The following is a 17,201-nucleotide window of genomic DNA, read 5'->3' on the forward strand; positions in this document are numbered from 1 at the left end:
GCATCATTAAGGAGAAAAACTGATAAAATGGATGAATAAATTTTCAAATTGTATTTTAGTCAACACTGAAAACAAACTATGCTGGTGAATTTGATAGCTAGAATAGAAAGCATTAGAAAAAGCGTTTCCGAGGCAGAATAACTTTTCACTCTGAATAAAGGTTTCAGCTTTTACTCGATGTTTTCTAAGTTCTCTTTGGCATTGAGTCATGATAGTAATTTCAATCCGTGGGACTTTTTTAAAAAAGATTTTCTTCATTTTTCCTTTCAAAGATTTGGAGAGCTTAAAAACAGCCTGCTATACCACAAGAGGTAAGAAAAGTTAGCCTGAGGTAGAGCCGAGGAACCTCTTTCCTCTTAGGGCCAGTCCTACAGGGAGGCAAAGGGTGTGATTTCAGTAGTGCCAGGAAATCTGCCATGCCTCAAAATATCTCCCTTTCCACCTGTCATGGAGTCTGACATTCCGTATTTAGATAGTCACTCCTTTGGTGCACGAACATGCGAATATCATTGGGAAGGGCAACACCTTGCTATTATTATAACCTAGCTCTTGCATTCTATCTGTGTAAGGGATCACATTTCCAAGGGACAGCTGAAATCAAAGGGCTTAGAGATATGAGAAATAGGATAGCACTCTTTCCCTTAGGGGAAGAAGGAGATTTAACATGGCTCAGAAAAGTAATAGCCAATAGGATTTACCATAAATGATGAGTCACCAGTTTTGCCCTAGTAATTAATCATCTTCTTATTTGGTTATTTTCTAGCTGACATTGATGATATGAAAATATGCTACGTCTTGAGAGAAGGGGCTAATGCCACAAGTGACATGTTCCATTTTACAGTTGAAGATGGTGGTAAGTATTCACTCTCCTGTTAGTATAAACAAGGAGAGTGGCTTTTTATTCGTTGCTCTTTGACAACTTTATTACAGGGAATCGGTATCAAGTATCAGTTTATGCTCACCTGAATTTGTACTGAGTGAAGTTGGTATTTGCTCATGAAAATCTTACATTCTCAGTCTGACACAATACTACTCTGCAATGATTGTAAATACATGTTCTAGTTATATTATTCTTGTCTTATGATTTGTAAAGCACTAAAGAGAAAGACCTATGTAAATAGGATCCCCGTGTCCAGTTGCTCAGATTATACTCTGCATAAAGCTGCCTGCTTGAGGCCACAGGAGGATGTTGGGACCAACCCAGCCCCACTTGCAAACCATGTGTTCTACCTAGGTGTGTCTGCCCAAAGGGGGTACCTTTTTCTAATTTTCTTGGGTGCTGTGTGGACTAATGCTGGTGGATAATATGTCGCCTTCACCAAGAAATCAGTTCTAAATAAATGTGTATCAAGCTCAGTACGTCTAATGATTTTCTTAGTTTTCTTAGTTTGGGGGATTTTGTGACTTGGTCTAGCTCAGCTTTTGCTTGGTGAAGTCTGAATACTGCAGAGAATAGACTATGGCCTGGGATCTAAGTCACCTCAGTAAATTTATTGTCATTGCTCCCCCAGAGCCCTGACTGCCTCTCACACTCTTCAGCTCCCTTCCTCACCCTGCAGCCTAGGAGGAAAGCTGGCCACTTCTAGATTGATCATAAGGGTGTTTGTGTTCTCACTTGCTCCCAGGAGAAGGAAAAGAACCTCGGGAAGAATGTGTGAATAGGACACAGGAAATGAGGGGACCTGTGTGCGAGAGAAGAGAGAGGGAGAAATGATTCAGTCACCTGTTTCCTTACGATGCTTTATAAAAACGCACACTATTCTGTCATCTATCTCAAAAAGATTCCATACTTACCCTTCCTATTTTTTTGAAGCATTAAATAGCACTTGTTTAAAGTGTCATTGGACGTAACAGGATCACAGCTCTGAAAAATGACATCTGCTGGGTGTGTGCCAGAGAGGAAAAAAAAAAAAAGGGTGTTAACTTGGGTTCAACTAAATTTAATAAGTTTAATGCCTTTATTTTCTTAGCAACCAAATCATACTTTAGTATTCTGCATATTGATAAATGAATCTTAGTATGAAACCAAGTTCTGAGAAGGAGATCAACTTACCAGAAAATAATCTGCTTGTTGAATCTTGCTGCCCAAATGGGAAATACTACTGCAAGTAAACTTTAGAGTGAGACTCTGAAATAATTCAAATTTGTCTTATATACATATATACATATATTATATATATATATATATGTATATATATGTATATATATATATATAAATGTAAGGACGAAATCGTTGGTTCCAAACACCATGTATATCTTTCCGAATGACTGAACAAGCCTCAATAGCAAAAGTATGATTTTCTTTAAAATTCCCAAAAAATGTTTGAAATCCAATGACTACAATTCCAAGACATTATAGCCTATACTTTTTTATACATTTTGCTTTTTCTTTCTTTTTATACATATATATGCTCTATTATTATGCACTTTTCTTTCCTTAGCTGAATGGAATGGTAGCAATTACTTTAAAATTTTGGTCTGTATTCAAACTTTGGAAAACATTATACTGTATCATATTTCAAAATATTAAGTGAGGAATGACTAGCTGAAGAGACTGGGTTTATTTTTGGATTCGCCGAGAAAATGGCTGAGCCTCTAAAGATTGTTTTTATGGAAATAGGAACTAAATCATTTTGGGAGCTTTTTCAGAGCTAGAGTTTCATGTGAGAGAGAAAAATTCCAGAGATATTGTCCTTTACTCTTCTCCTCCCACTGACTTAGCATTACTTACAGAGCTCAGGCAGATTCTGGCAACTCTGTGGAACAGAATTTATCTTAATTTCCCTGATGCAAGAAAACTTCCCTTTGACAGAATAAATACAGAGACCTGCGAGATTAAAAACTAGAAAGTCATGTATGTATTTCAAAATAGTTTCAATCTGATACTTATTTTTTAAGGATTTTTGCACTGTCTTTTGTAACATATTCTAATATATCAATGAGAAGTACAAGACTATTTAAACTTACAGAGTATCTTGAATGAAATTCTCCTCTCTGGGAAGTGTGAGGTATTTTGCTAAACAGAAGTAAAAAAAAATGTTTGCAATATTTGTGATGAAAGAAAAAATAAAGATATTCTTCCTCTCTACAAAAATATTATACTAAGAATTATGAAATTTTTCTGACCTAGCTATTATATCTTCTAGTAGTACAGTCAGTAATTTCATCAAAATATACTCTAGAAAAGACCTATTTTATAGACTGTAATATGAGCATTTATTTTCAAAATCTTCAAATGTAGCAATGTAAATTTCATGAACTAGATGACATGTTTATGAAGACACATTTGTGATGTCGTTTGACACTTCTCCAAGATATGTATGCCTCAGGAATTATGTCAGGTAACGCAAGGATTGAATCTTATGAACAAGGATTATCCTTGTTTCTCAGTTGGAAGGATCTAGGTCTCAGAGTAGCCAGGTAACTTCCCCAAACACATCCATCTATCCATCCATCCATCCAGGAAGTAACACAGCTCCCTCAAGGGTACTTACTCTTCCCATGCATTTGATGACAGACTTTTTGCACCAGAGGGTTTAGTTACTGAATTCAGCTGTAGTCATTTATTATCATTTACTTTATACAATTATAGTAAGCATATCCATACACTATTCCCATGAAATATATGAAATGCTTCTAGTATTTCAGATCTGAGAAACAAGTCAAGGCACCATGGCATAAAATCAATCAACTCTCTACTACCAATTCTCTCTCCAACTCACTAAAAATCACTTTCTTCAAGTCAACCAGATTGATTTTAGGACCGTGACTATCTAAGGAAATTACTGGAACAAATATAATCCTCAAATAACATTAAAAATAAAGCATAGCTTTTAATTTCAGGAGTCAAGTATGGGAGAGGAGGCTGAGGAGAACAGAAAACTAAAATCCCTTGTTTTCGATTTAATTATATTATCATAAGAACCTGGCTAGCCACAGAATTCTCCTGTTATAATGTCCTAACCGGTTAAGACCACCCACGACTAATGGATTGGTGCTTAGGACAGAGTTACTACTTTTTAGTGTTTGGAGGGCTTTGGGGCAATTACCAAAAGACTGGACTAAAGAATACACTAATTGAAGAATAGATAACGTCAGGATTTTCACCTCGGAGTTCTACTGTGTTTGGACTTAATGAATGTTGGTTAATATAGCACATGTATACACACACACACACACACACACACGCATGCACACAGATCCTCATATGTCAGGATTCTTTCCATTAGATCTTTTATTAGAACTATCATTTATGCAATTTTGCCTTCATAGCTCCGAGCACAGTTAAAAATACATATATTTGGCAGATGAGGAAACTGAGTCACAGATATAGGTAACTGACCTCCTTCAAGTTGTATAACCAGGCAGCTAGAGGCCAATTTGAATTCCAGATTCCTTCCTCAAACAGTAACTTCGACACTTATTCAGGATTGGCAAAAGAGGGAGGAACTTGAATTCTCTGGGCTCTCCAGACTGAGTTTTTAGGCACGTTTGATAGATGAGAATGAAGTCAGAGTAGGATCTGCTGAGAGACAAAAAGTTCTGCATCCTCTGGGGTGTACAGTTTTATTTTAGAATACTTTAAAGGTCACTGCATTCCTAACATTTATAGTATCCTTTCCTGGTAATTTTTCTAACTACATGTGGAAAAAAATTTGTTCTTTCTAAAGTTGGAATAAACACAAATCAAATCAACCTTAAGGTACCATTTTTTTTTAACGTTTTTATCGGAGTATAATTGCTTTACAATGGTGTGTTAGTTTCTGCTTTATAGCAAAGTGTATCATTTATACATATACATATATCCCCATTATCTCTTCCCTCCTGCGTCTCCCTCCCTCCCACCCTCCCTATCCCACCCTCCTAGCTGGTCACAAAGGTACCATTTTATAATTATTTGATCAATTAAATTACAAAGAAACTCTTAAAAAATTCCCTTCAGGGATTATGATGAAAGAGGTACACTTCCAAACTATTTGTGAGGTTGTAAACTGAGAAAATAAAGTTGAAGAAACATCTGTGAATACGGAGACGAAGTCAAGAAGGCTATAATATTCCACTTGAGACATGGCTCAACAGAAGCAAAAATTTGTAGGCACGTGTATGTCACCATGCGAAAAGTAGCAATCTGGAAATTACTCTAAATGCCAATAAAAATAGAGCTTTTTAGTAATGGTATCTACATCAGAAAATGTTAAGCAGCCCTTAAAATGCATAATTATAAATTGTCATATTGTAATTCTTCAAATGATCATTTAGTAGTGAAATACGTTTATTGGAATATTAGTGAAGAACCTGAGGAAATTCCCCGTTGGTCCATTGCTTAGGTCTCTGCACTCTCACTGCTGAGGGCCCAGGTTCAGTCCCTGGTCAGGAAACTAAAATCCCACAAGCCGCGTGGTGCAGCCCAAAAGAAAAACCCCATGAAAATGTTACATCAAAATAGGTCATCCATCCAGTTTTCTGGGGCCAATCAACACATGCATTTTCATAGTTACAATCTAAAAGGTCAAACTCTGAAATTAGGAAGTGTGTTCCTGTTATCTGTGGCTTCATCCAAAGAGCTTTTGTATATAAGTGTGGGTAGCAGTCACCTATGGATTTAGCTAAACCGTCTTCCATCTCTTTTGCTTTTACCCTTTATGTCTTCTCAAGGGTAATTCAATGTAATGATAATAATACAGACTTGGAAAACACATTCTCCTTTGATAATTGCCTCTTTGAATTAAAATTCCAGATCTAGTACTTGGAATTTTGTGGGAAGAAAAAAAGCATGTATTCTTTTTTTATTTTTTTTTCCTAAGCTAATAGAGGGAAGAAATTAGAAAACTAATAATAATAAAATAAATCCAAAAGAAAACAAGAAATGAGAGAAAACAGAACATAGAACAGAAGAAACAAAAAGAAAGCAAATATTATGATGGTAGATATAAAGCAAAATGTATCGATAATTATATTAAGTGTAAGTGAACTAAATGTTCTAATTAGAATATAAAAGTTGTCAAACTGGATAAGAAAACAAAACCCAATTACATGTTGCTTACAAGAAGCACATCCTTGAAAAAACATGTATTCTTTTATCCCCTTCATAATAGAGCATATTCTACCTGATTTCTTCTCAGCATTTAACTCTGTAATTTTCCTCTTCTAACATTATAAGTATTCTAACATGAAAGCGCTCCTGTCCCTTTTTAGTTTTGCCTCCAAGGAAATCGTCTAGCTCTTTATTATGATGTGAAATCCAGTCTCACGTAAACTATTCCAGGTATGTCCCACCCTCAGCCCTAATGACTGCTAATCACTCCTCAACTTTCAACTCAGATGTCATTCCCTCTCCAAAGTTGCTCCCAATATCTTGATAACAAAATTGGCCATGCCCTTTTTTTGCTCTTCTATCCCTACCTTTCTTTAGAACAAGAATGTTGTATTCTGATTACTTGCTAATGTGAAGACCTCCATTAGTAGAGAAGAAACTTTTTCAAGTCAAAAAAAGGTGTCATTAATCTTTATACCACAAGGCCTATCCAGGGGTGAACACACAGTAAATATTAAACAAATATTTAAATGAATGAATAGACAAATGGCCAAAAGAAGCTCTATTTTATATAAGGATCAATTAAATAGTATTCTACAAAAAGCTCCTATAAACAGTTCCCAGGGGACCCTTTGCATTCTCTTAGAACATTCTCTTATCCTAGCATTGATTTAAATCCTTGTGGCACCAAAAAAGATTTTTAGTAAAGCTTTCACATTTTTAAATACATGAAACTAACTGCTGTAAAAATGCCTTTGAAACCTTCAGTGAATATACTTAAGATTGAAGAGATTCACAGTAACCACCAGTTCAGAGCTCATGTTATTCTTAAAGAATTCTTTTCAGAAAAAAAAAGTTGTCAGTATGTTATATAAACAATTACACAATTTTAAAATTTAAAAAGAAATCAGCATTTTCTATAAATCACTGAAATTTTTAAGTCAGCACCACTGCCTTAAGTATTTTTAGTCACCCCAATTTTTTTGCCTCATGTGAGACAACTTTATGACAGGGAGAGAAGTAGAAAGCTATATTAGCATAAAGTATCCTCAGTTCTTATTAAAAAGTCATTATGTACATTTTTATGTTTCTTGTTTGTTTGCTTGTTTCAAGTCTCAAAGCCTGAGCATCAGATTGAAGATACTTCTTTTTTTTCTGCAATATTTCTCTCTTTTTTAAATTTTTATTTTATGTTGGAATATAGTTGATTAACAATGTTGTGTTAGTTTCAGGTGCACAGCAAAATGATTCAGTTATACATATACATGTATCTATTCTTTGTCAAATTCTTTCCCCATTTAGGTTATTACAGAATATTGAGCAGAGTTCCCTGTGCTATACAGTAGGTCCTTGTTGGTTATCTGTTTTACATATAGCAGTGTGTACATGTCAATCCCAAACTCTGACATAAATCAAGATACTTCCTGATGGGCAGAAGAAAGAATTAGGATACGTGATCATCTGGCCCAGTATACTTAGTAGGGGGAGCCCTACTTTTTTCTCCATTATGAAAACTGGTTTGCCGCTTCCTCATTTGAGCTCTCATATGACATGGGCACACCGTCTATGAGAGTCTCTCTCTGGTTTTGGCACTGAAACTGGGCGTCAGACATGATATGCGTGTTGGCCATTATAATGTATCTGGTCCATAGCCAGACACGTGTTGCCACTGTTTTTGATTGTGCCTTGCGGTGCCCAGTTTTTCATCCGCCAAGATCCCTAATTCATACGCTATTGAAAGATATAAATAGCTTCTTGACATAGTAGAAAAAGCTGCAAAGTCATTTCTGTATATGAAATGTCAGTTAAGGATGAGGCTTTCAGAATTTTATTCCGTACCTGATGGTTGAATACTCAAGACACCAGGAGACTGGAAGCTCTTCATGCTAGTTTAGAAGAAGCACAAGTTTTTGCTGGAAGGTGACCAGTAACTTCAGGGTTTAAAGCAAAGTCATTATTGATAATTAGCTTGAATTTAAAGCAAGGGCTGGAAAAATATAAATAAGTGCAGTAAGTCGGAAAATGAGGTCTGAGTACAAGCATTAAAAGATTTTACAGACATTCAGCTGAGAGAAAAAAAGCAAGCATTCTTGGCAATAAAGTTAATTACTAGTGACATGAGAACCAGAGGAAAGACACTAGTGCCTCAGGGGGTTATAATAAGACGGTGAAGTAATGTCAGGCACTGATACGAGTATTTTTAATCTGTAAGAGAACACAGATCCACTAGAATACAGATCCTGGGAGAAGGTGTTGGCGACTATGGCATAATGTTTGTAAGCCTTTCCTTTTTCATTGAACAGTTCAGAGCAGTTCAAGTCATCAAGATCTTTCTACGCCAGATCCCTGCCTTTAAAAGCATGAATCTATAAAATACCTGTACTGTACTGTCCATGAAAGAAGTTGTACCTTTTAAATAGAAAAATATAAACTAAATTTTATTAGTTATTATTCTTTAGGTTCATTCCAAAATTATATGTCATATGGCTGTACTGTTTTCATTAGCTTTAGTTCAGAGGAAACGTTTCTTAAATCATTAAATCTTCCCGTGAATATGAGTCCTCATTAGACACATTTTTAGATGTTTAGCATGGTTCTATATTTACTCTCAAAACAAATGATAATCACCTTTTAAAAACTAAGCAAATCTTTCATAAGTGACAAAAATACCATAATCTCAAATCAAATATTTATTTGTGGTATATGTTACATTACTCAGTAATATCCCAGTCTGTCTTTTTAAATTTGCTCTGTGTGGCCAGGAGAAATAGACCGTGCTGTTCAATGACAGTTGTAATTAGTATGATTCTATATTTGCTAGAACCTATAAGAATACAACAGAGAACCAGAATGCAATGGAAGAGAAGGTTCAGCGTTTCTATGGTGAAACTTAAAGAGTTTCCCTATTCACTTATTTATTGAATTATTCAACAAGTATTTTTGGTGCCCCAACTATGTTTCAGGTGTCTATTGGGATCTCGGAAAATAATGACGATCGTGGCAGTTATGACCTCTGACCTGAGGTTCTGATAGCTATGGATGATAAAACAGTAGACAAATACAACACGTATACATTGTTTAAAGTATTATGGGGGTTATAATTAAATCCAAGATAGAGATGCAGATGTCAGGAAAGGCCTCTGAAAGGTGTGCTATTTAAGCTTAGACCTAGGATGAGATGAAGCTGCGTCAGGAAGAAGGGAGGAAGAAATGTTCCAGGTGGAGGGAAAAGCACGTGCGATGGCACTGAGCTTGGTGTGTTCAAGTGACCGGAAGAACATCGACACACCTGGAGCTCAGTTAACAAACCAGAGAGTGGGGCAAGATGGTTCTCGGGAGACAGACTGGGGCGAGAGCCTTATAAACCCAGGGCAGTAATTTAGACTTTGTTCTGAGGGAAAGAGAATCCCCCAAATCATTTTCTTTAACTTTTTATTTTATTTTGGAGTATAGTTGATTAACAGTGTTGTGTTAGTTTCAGGTGCCCAGCAAAGTGATTCAGTTATACATATGCATGTATCTATTCTTTTTCAAATTTTTTTCCCATTTAGGTTGTTACAGAATATTGAACAGAGTTTGGGATTGACATATGCACACTGCTATATTTTAAATGGATAACCGACAAGGACCTACTGTATAGCACAGGGAACCCAAATCATTTTAAAACAAGGGAGTAACACGTTCCAGTTTATGTTTTCAGATGATGACTCCTGTAGCTGTGGAGAGTCAAGGGGACATATCAAGGAGAAAGCAGGGGCTGATGCAGGAAGACATCTGATACAGAGAGAAGAAGACAGGCTTGCATAATTTCAGATCTCAATCTATAGTACTTACTGATGGATTGGATTATGGGGTAAGGAAAGAAGAGAATTAAGCATGATTCTGGGTTTCTTGGCCAGCGGAGAATGGTGCTGCCATTTGTTGAGATGGAAAAGACTAGCGGGGCATGGAAAAGGTTGAAGGGAAATTAAGAGGTCCTTTCCAACATATTAATTATGAGATGTCTTACTTCTTTGAAATGTGTACACAGGAAGGTCAACCTCTTGACCCTGCTTATCTTCCTTTCCATCCAAGTGAGGGGCTCAGCCTCTGGAGTTAGAACTGGGACAAATACCAATTGGTGATGTGACCCTGGGCCAAGAGAGTGAACCTTTCCAAGCCTCAGTTTCATTTGTAAAGTGGGACAATAATAGTACCTAGCTAATAGGGTTCTTTTGAAGATTTAAGTAAGATTATTCGTGGAAATAGGATCATTCATGCAGCACAGGTCCTGCGGCATAGGAAGAACTGTGCAGGTAGCTACTACCATGAGGGTTTCCAGAGCTTCTCTTTCTATTTGTCTTTCTTTTTTTTTTTCCTTGCTTATTTTCCCTCTCTCGCTCCTTCTGTCCTTTTCTTTCTTCCTTTCTTCCTTGTGCTTGCCTTTTTCAACTGTGTATAAAGTTTGACTGTCTGACTATTTGTTTTTGGTGGAAAGATGGGATATACAGGGACAAAAGTGGAAGAATAATTAACACTTCTTCAATGCTGAATCTAAAGGCTAAGAATGCTTCCAAAGTTATTGGACCACTAGTAAGTAGCTAAACTAAGATTTCCATTAATCTAATAATAATGAGTTTTCACTTTGGCCAAATCATAGAAATACAGAACACTGTACTTCTTTTCACTGTACATGTTTTATTTCTCTTTTTTAATGACTGGAAATATAAATTTTATAGACTTGAAGGTTAAATATAGTAACATGCTTTTACCAAAATGTGGTACTCCAAAACATCTTGATTTAGCAATTGTGAGGTTTGAGGGACAGTTTTGACCGCAAGTCTAATACGCTGGGACACAACCAGCCAAAGACAGTGATAAAATACCATGTTTGTTCAGGTCTTAGAATCTCCTAAATATATTTAGTATAGAATGCTGTACTAAACTATACTGTAGTATAGTTATGCAGCTGACAGATGTTCCACTTAATCATTATCATAAAGAAAAAACAAATAAAAGCATCTTTGAGAAAATTAACAAATTTAAGTAATAAGAAGAGCATATATTTTGAAATTCTCCATTTATATCATTGGAAAATAAGTGCTGTGGATTTGTATATTACTCTTAACATGTTCCTTAAAAGCTGAATATTGCTTATGTGAATTATTTGCAGTAAACAGATACTTCTTTTTTTTTAATTAATTAATTTATTTGGTTGCTCCGGGTCTTAGTTGCGGCATGCATGTGGCATCTAGTTCCCTGACCGGAGATCGAACCCGGGCCCCCTGCACTGGGAGCACAGTCTTAACCACTGTGCCACCAGGCAAGTCTCCAGTAAACAGATACTTCTTGATTCCGTGTAATAAAAATGTAAAATCTTATTTTCCTGTGATTTTACAGGAAAACTGTCTGCTTTTTAAAATCTTATCCTTCTAATGTTCTTAAAAATAATGATTGGGTAATATGTAGATTTTATTTAACAGCTTTATTTATCTGTTTCTACCTGATAAGTTTTACAGCCATGGGTCTTTCTGCAATATTCCAGTGAAGTCAAAGGGAAAAATGTCATACCTAATCCCAATTGCAAATAAGGAAAAATATGGTTTTTTAACATTGTGATAAAGTAAGGAATATGTGAACCACACACACACACACACACACAAAATATAGATGTTTTGGTTCTTGCTTCACAAATGTAGATTGATTTCATAATGTACATTTCCTAGGAGCAATAATGTTTGTGTAAATGAGGGGGAAAAAGTTTTCCTGAACCTTTTCTTTTAGAACAGTTAGTGTAAATTTACTAAAATCATTAATTTATTGATCTGTTTCTGCCCCTAAGATAAAAAAATCGATTGCCAAGTAGTGGTATCATTAGCGATTTTTCACTTAGGGAATAAATGTAAGGTTAAGAAGACAGTGTACCTTTAGGTGGTTCACATTTAGAATTCTCATATTGTTGTTATGGTAGAAGATTCCAGAATAAATTATTCAGTTATGGCTAAGTACCATTTCACATAAGACTCACTTTTTGCAGAGGCTATTAGTATTCTTGGTACTAAGAAATTAAAAGAAAAGATTAAGGGAACAAAATTATCTTGCTATGTTTGGTTTTCAATTTAGAACTACGTTTTATTCTTCTTGTTGATTTTGATTTAAGCTTGGAAAATAGCACCTTCATAGTATTTTGATGAAGGAAGGCAGGACACAATTCTCCTCTTTTTGTTTCAAGAGAGCTCTGACTACTTTCCTCCAAACTGAGAGAGCAGAAGTGCCTGCTCTCTATTTCTTTGCTGGTTTCCTCTGTGCAGAAAGATCTAATCATTTCATCTTGGTAATGCCCCACCTGTTACCTTTAACTCCACTTACATAGTTATTAGAGGCATGATTTGAGAACACTGAAAACAGTGGTTTTAAGCATAGCTCAAGAGAGCACTTCAGAAATTGAAAATAAAGTGGTAAAACTGGTTAGTAGACTTCAGAAATCCAAGAGACAGAGAAGAACCATTTTGTGTTCCCATAATCCTTCTCTTGCTTTACATTATTTTTATGCAGAAACAGCCCCAAATTAAATGCACGGCATCATTGCTATAGAATTAAGAAAAGTAGGCTACACTTAACCATTTAAGAAATTGTTATTAACCATTTAAGAAAAAGTTATTCTTGCTACCTAGACCTCAAGAACCATTTTGTTTCACCATGCATAGCCATCCAGTTACTAAATCAGTCAGTTTTACCTGCTTCCTGAATTTCTGTTGAATCAGATTCCTTCACTAACTCTATGGCTATTGATCCCATTAGAACCACATCAGTGTGGTTTATCTTAAATGATTTATTAAAAGTAAACTGCTTAAAATAATGATTGGCACAGAGTAAGTGCTATATAAATGTTAGCCATTTTCCCCAGCTGTAATATAGTAAGCTATCCATGAGAACTATCTCTGTTTTTTACCCTTGTTTTTCATTGATGTATCCTCAGTGCCTGGAGCATATAGCTGCTCAATAAATAAATGTTTATTGAGTGAATGAAGGACTTTTTTCTAATGTAATTCTCCTAATGGATCTCTTCATCTCTTGTCACTTTCCCTTCTGACCCAGATACACACTGTTTCTATAGCTACGTAAAAAAACAGTTGTGATTTTTTAAATTATCTTTTAAAAAAAACCCTTCTATCCTCCCCTCTGCTGCCACAGTTCATTTTCTACAGTGCAAATCTGATACCATTATTACTTTCCAACTCACAATGGTCTTTTGTTATGCACAGGATAAAATTCAGACTCTTCTTGGGAATTCCCTGGTGGTTCAGTGGTTAGGACTCCACACTTTCATTGCTGAGGGCCCGAGTTCGATCCCTGGTCGGGGAACTAAAATCCCACAAGGTGCACAGTGCGGCCAAAAAAAAGAAAAAAAATTCAGACTCTTCTTGATGCACAAACTAGCCAAGTCTAATCTATCCAGCCACACAGCCTTTTCAGGATTCCTGCACATGCCACATGCCTTTCCTTTCTTCTTTGGTATCCTGCCATTGTCTCTGCATGAGATTCACTCCAATAGTGTATTTTCTCCCTGATTTCTTCTACCCCTGCTATTAAGGTCAGACATCACTTCCTCTGTGTTCCCATAACTACTACTATTTGTATCCAGGGACAATATTCAAAGTATTGATTTGTATATCCATATATTGATGTAAATAATAATTTAAACCATTGTCAATTATAAAATTATATATGTACATACATATGAATGTGTATGTATACACATTCATATATCTATAATTACTTAGCACGTGATATAAGTGGCAGCACAAATAATTAATAATAGCATAATATAAGAAGGCTGTTAATATACTATGCAGTATAATATATTACACATATATATGTTTTATAGAAGTGCTTACAAGTATAAGGCTACAGTACAAATCACTCATCAAATCACTAATAATTTTAAAATGTTGTTTTGATGTCATCTTTTATGAAAGCAGCTTTCCCAAGCTAAAGCATACCTTCCCTGGGCCGTGATTTGGCATAGGATCAAACTCTTCCCTCAAATTGGTCATTATTAAGTGACTTGTAACACTAATTGGTAGAAAATTTCTCTCAGCATCAACGGTATTGTTCATGGTGTTTTTGTTGAACTAAATCAATTACATCCAAATTATTTCTAAGCCCTACAAAATATATGAGGCTCATATAGTCAATGTCTATGTATAGATAAAGTCACAAAAATTATTCACTGGAATGCAAAGTTTAATTAGGTGGAACTTCAGGACCAATGAGAGGCTGGGTATTATCTTGGTTAACAGTGTGAGCTCTTCCAGGCATTTTGGGCTTGAATTCTGACTCTGCAAGGTTTTAAATAATCTTTCCATCTACTTGTTAATCAGTACAGATGCATTCGCCATTTTAACAATCAGTATACAAGCTCAGAACATACCACTGTGTACTGGAACACTTTACGTACATCTGGGTTTGTAAAGCTTCTCCTCTGCAGGAGCTGCTTTCTTCATATTCCTGTCTCCTTGTCCAGGGCTTAGTCTCCACATGGCACTTAGTTGGAGGTCAATAAATATTTATGGAATGAAGTCATGAATAAATGCTGAAGGTAAATAACTAATGGTTTCTATTTTCTTTTAAAGTTGTATGTGGAGTATCTTCAGAAGTCAAGAGAGGAATCTAAAGGAAAATAGAAAAGTCTTACCAGTGTAAAAGAATGTGAAGTAAACAAAAGCTTGTCTTGTCTTGTCCTTTAGCTGTCTTCCAAACACACAGAGGTGCATATGAACATATACTTTCCCAATATTCTTTGCATAGAATTTATGTGACATCCAACTCTTTGTCTTGCTCATTTTATAATGGAGTTCCTCTTCTTATGTGTATGCCTGGATATATTTCCAGTTTAGAGACTTAGCTTTTGGACATTTAAGCTTTTGTAAGTGCTGCAATTTCTTTGACTTAGTTATTATAATAAGCGTGCTGAATCTTATTGATTTATGTTCTAGACACCACTGAGAATGGAATGAGTTTATACTCTTAATAGATTTACTTCACTCCCCTTTTCCTGCATCATTTTGACAAAGCTGAGAAAACTGCTCACCCCTTCCCCTCCCGGTTCCCACCTCCACCTCCTGTATGTATGTGGTAAAAGTCAGCATCCATAAGAAAAGGTACAGAGTCAATTAAATGTTACCTGATAACCGTTTCATTTAATTTGAGAGAATAGTAACACTGTAAGAGATAAAGTGAATTAGCAAAGCATTTTATACTGGAGATTCTTCTAAATAAATGGTGTTGCTAAGTGATGTGATAAAGTAAATGTGTTTAGAAATAAATCAGTCTCTACTTTTACCTGCCTGATTAAATGTTCACTGCATGAATTTTTTTAATAGATCTTTATTGGGGAAAACACTGTATGAATTTATATAGTGAAGGTGGCGAAGACCATGTTTACAGAGTCTTTAGAATTATAGATACAATATAGCATTTGATTTTGAGATTTCAAAGAAAGGCTTGTCTTTTAAAAAGAAGATTCCTGAAGTTTTACTGTGTTGATCAAGTCACTAGCTTACTTTATTCAGGTAGAGATGGTTTTGGGGTGTTGGTTTGTTTGTTTGGGCATGCCGTGCAGCTTGCTGGATCTTAGTTCCCCGACCAGGGACTGAACCCAGGCCACCGCAATGAAAGCGCCAAGTCCTAACCACTGGACCACCAGGGAATTCCCTAGAGATGGTTTTTAAAAGTTCAAAATAATTTTAGGATTTTAAAGCAATTTTTCCATGAAAAATACTGAAGTGAACTGAGTCCATGTAATTATAAAAACATCAATTAAAAAGAGCATTTGACACTCCGTTATTACTATCCTCAAATACCCACAGTGCACAAACAGTTTTAAATACAGTGGCTTATCTTGTAGATTCCAAGAGTTAAGGAATTAGATGCAAATAGGGCAGACCGGAAACATAGGTGTGTAGACTGGTTGTGATTAAGGGCTCTTCTGCGATTCTCTAGAAAAACATGATTCTGCTTTATTAGGTAGTTGCTTGATCCATGGTGATTGAGTTACTTGACCCAAGGTTTTTTTTTATTGTTAATAATAGATACAACTGATTTCATGATTAAGGGTCTTTTGAATCTACCAAGATAGCTTAATACAGGTTCTGCCATATTTTTATTTCTTCCTTAGGGATAATATATCCATATGGACCCCTTATCGTATTTTAATGATCATTGAGTATCTTTATTAAGTAGAATTCAGAAAGCATTTTGTATACATTTTCTGTTTTTATCTCATCAGTTACTTTGAGTCAGGACAGTACACACACACACAGATTTCTCCTGTGGGATCCTAGTATATCACCATTTGGCAACCAGTTTTACACTTTAATGAGTTAATAACATTTTCCTGCCACCAGTTCCAAAACTGGCCTCTTAAGCAATAATATGAACAAAGACTGAAAAATATTTTTGTTTATGTTCTGAGTTACTCCTGGGTGGTAATTTGATTTGGCATTTAATTCTCACAGTTAGGTGGCTGTTATCAGACACGAGTCTTCTGTCATCCCCATTTCTTTTAATGGTATGTCTATTCTCTCAACCATCTAAACATCTTTATAAAATATTTTTGGACCCATCTATATTCTCTCTTCCATGCTAAAGGTGGAATCAAGCTGTATTCTTGTTGCTTTTAAGAGTTGATGAGACCAAGACCCCCCCCCCCCAGCATTCCTTTTCCCTTTTTAGTATTAATGGAAAGAAAGTATGGTTTATAATGATCTTTTGAACTTTGAATTCCTGGCATGCTTATTCAGAGCATCTACTAGCTCAGAAGTCATTTTACATCCCCAGCGATAAGCTATACATAAACAGAGTTTTCTTAGTATTTGCTAATAGCTCTTGTTCTACCAGTTTCTCTCTCTCTCTGTCCTTCACTATAGAAAGTTACACTAATATTGATACATTTAAGAGATAATTCTATTAAATCTATTAGACAATTATCTGTTAATTACATGCCCTCAGTTTTGAATGTAGCCATCATTGCAAGATTTATGGTTGGTAGTGCGCCTGCAGATAGAAGAGATAGGAAACAGTGTGTACTGAATACTTCCTATGTAACCAGCAATTTACCCAAGTCAATTTATTGGATTATCAAAAGAGCAGTCAGTGATTTCTATTGTTGCCATTTTACCTAGGA

At 35.6% G+C, this 17,201-nt stretch overlaps 1 protein-coding gene across 3 annotated transcripts in view; it reads left to right on the forward strand.

Annotated features, from left to right (window-relative positions):
* FREM2 (FRAS1 related extracellular matrix 2) overlaps positions 1-17,201 on the forward strand; it is a 157,625-nt gene that overhangs the window by 9,787 nt on the left and 130,637 nt on the right. For all 3 annotated transcript variants that reach the window (XM_068526485.1, XM_068526483.1, XM_068526484.1), the window contains exon 2: positions 764-853. In XM_068526485.1, the coding sequence (XP_068382586.1) occupies positions 764-853 (90 nt within the window). The remainder of the gene's footprint in view (positions 1-763; positions 854-17,201) is intronic.

The sequence above is a fragment of the Eschrichtius robustus genome, chromosome 18 (genome assembly GCF_028021215.1).
Source record: "Eschrichtius robustus isolate mEscRob2 chromosome 18, mEscRob2.pri, whole genome shotgun sequence".
Lineage (NCBI taxonomy): Eukaryota > Metazoa > Chordata > Mammalia > Artiodactyla > Eschrichtiidae > Eschrichtius > Eschrichtius robustus.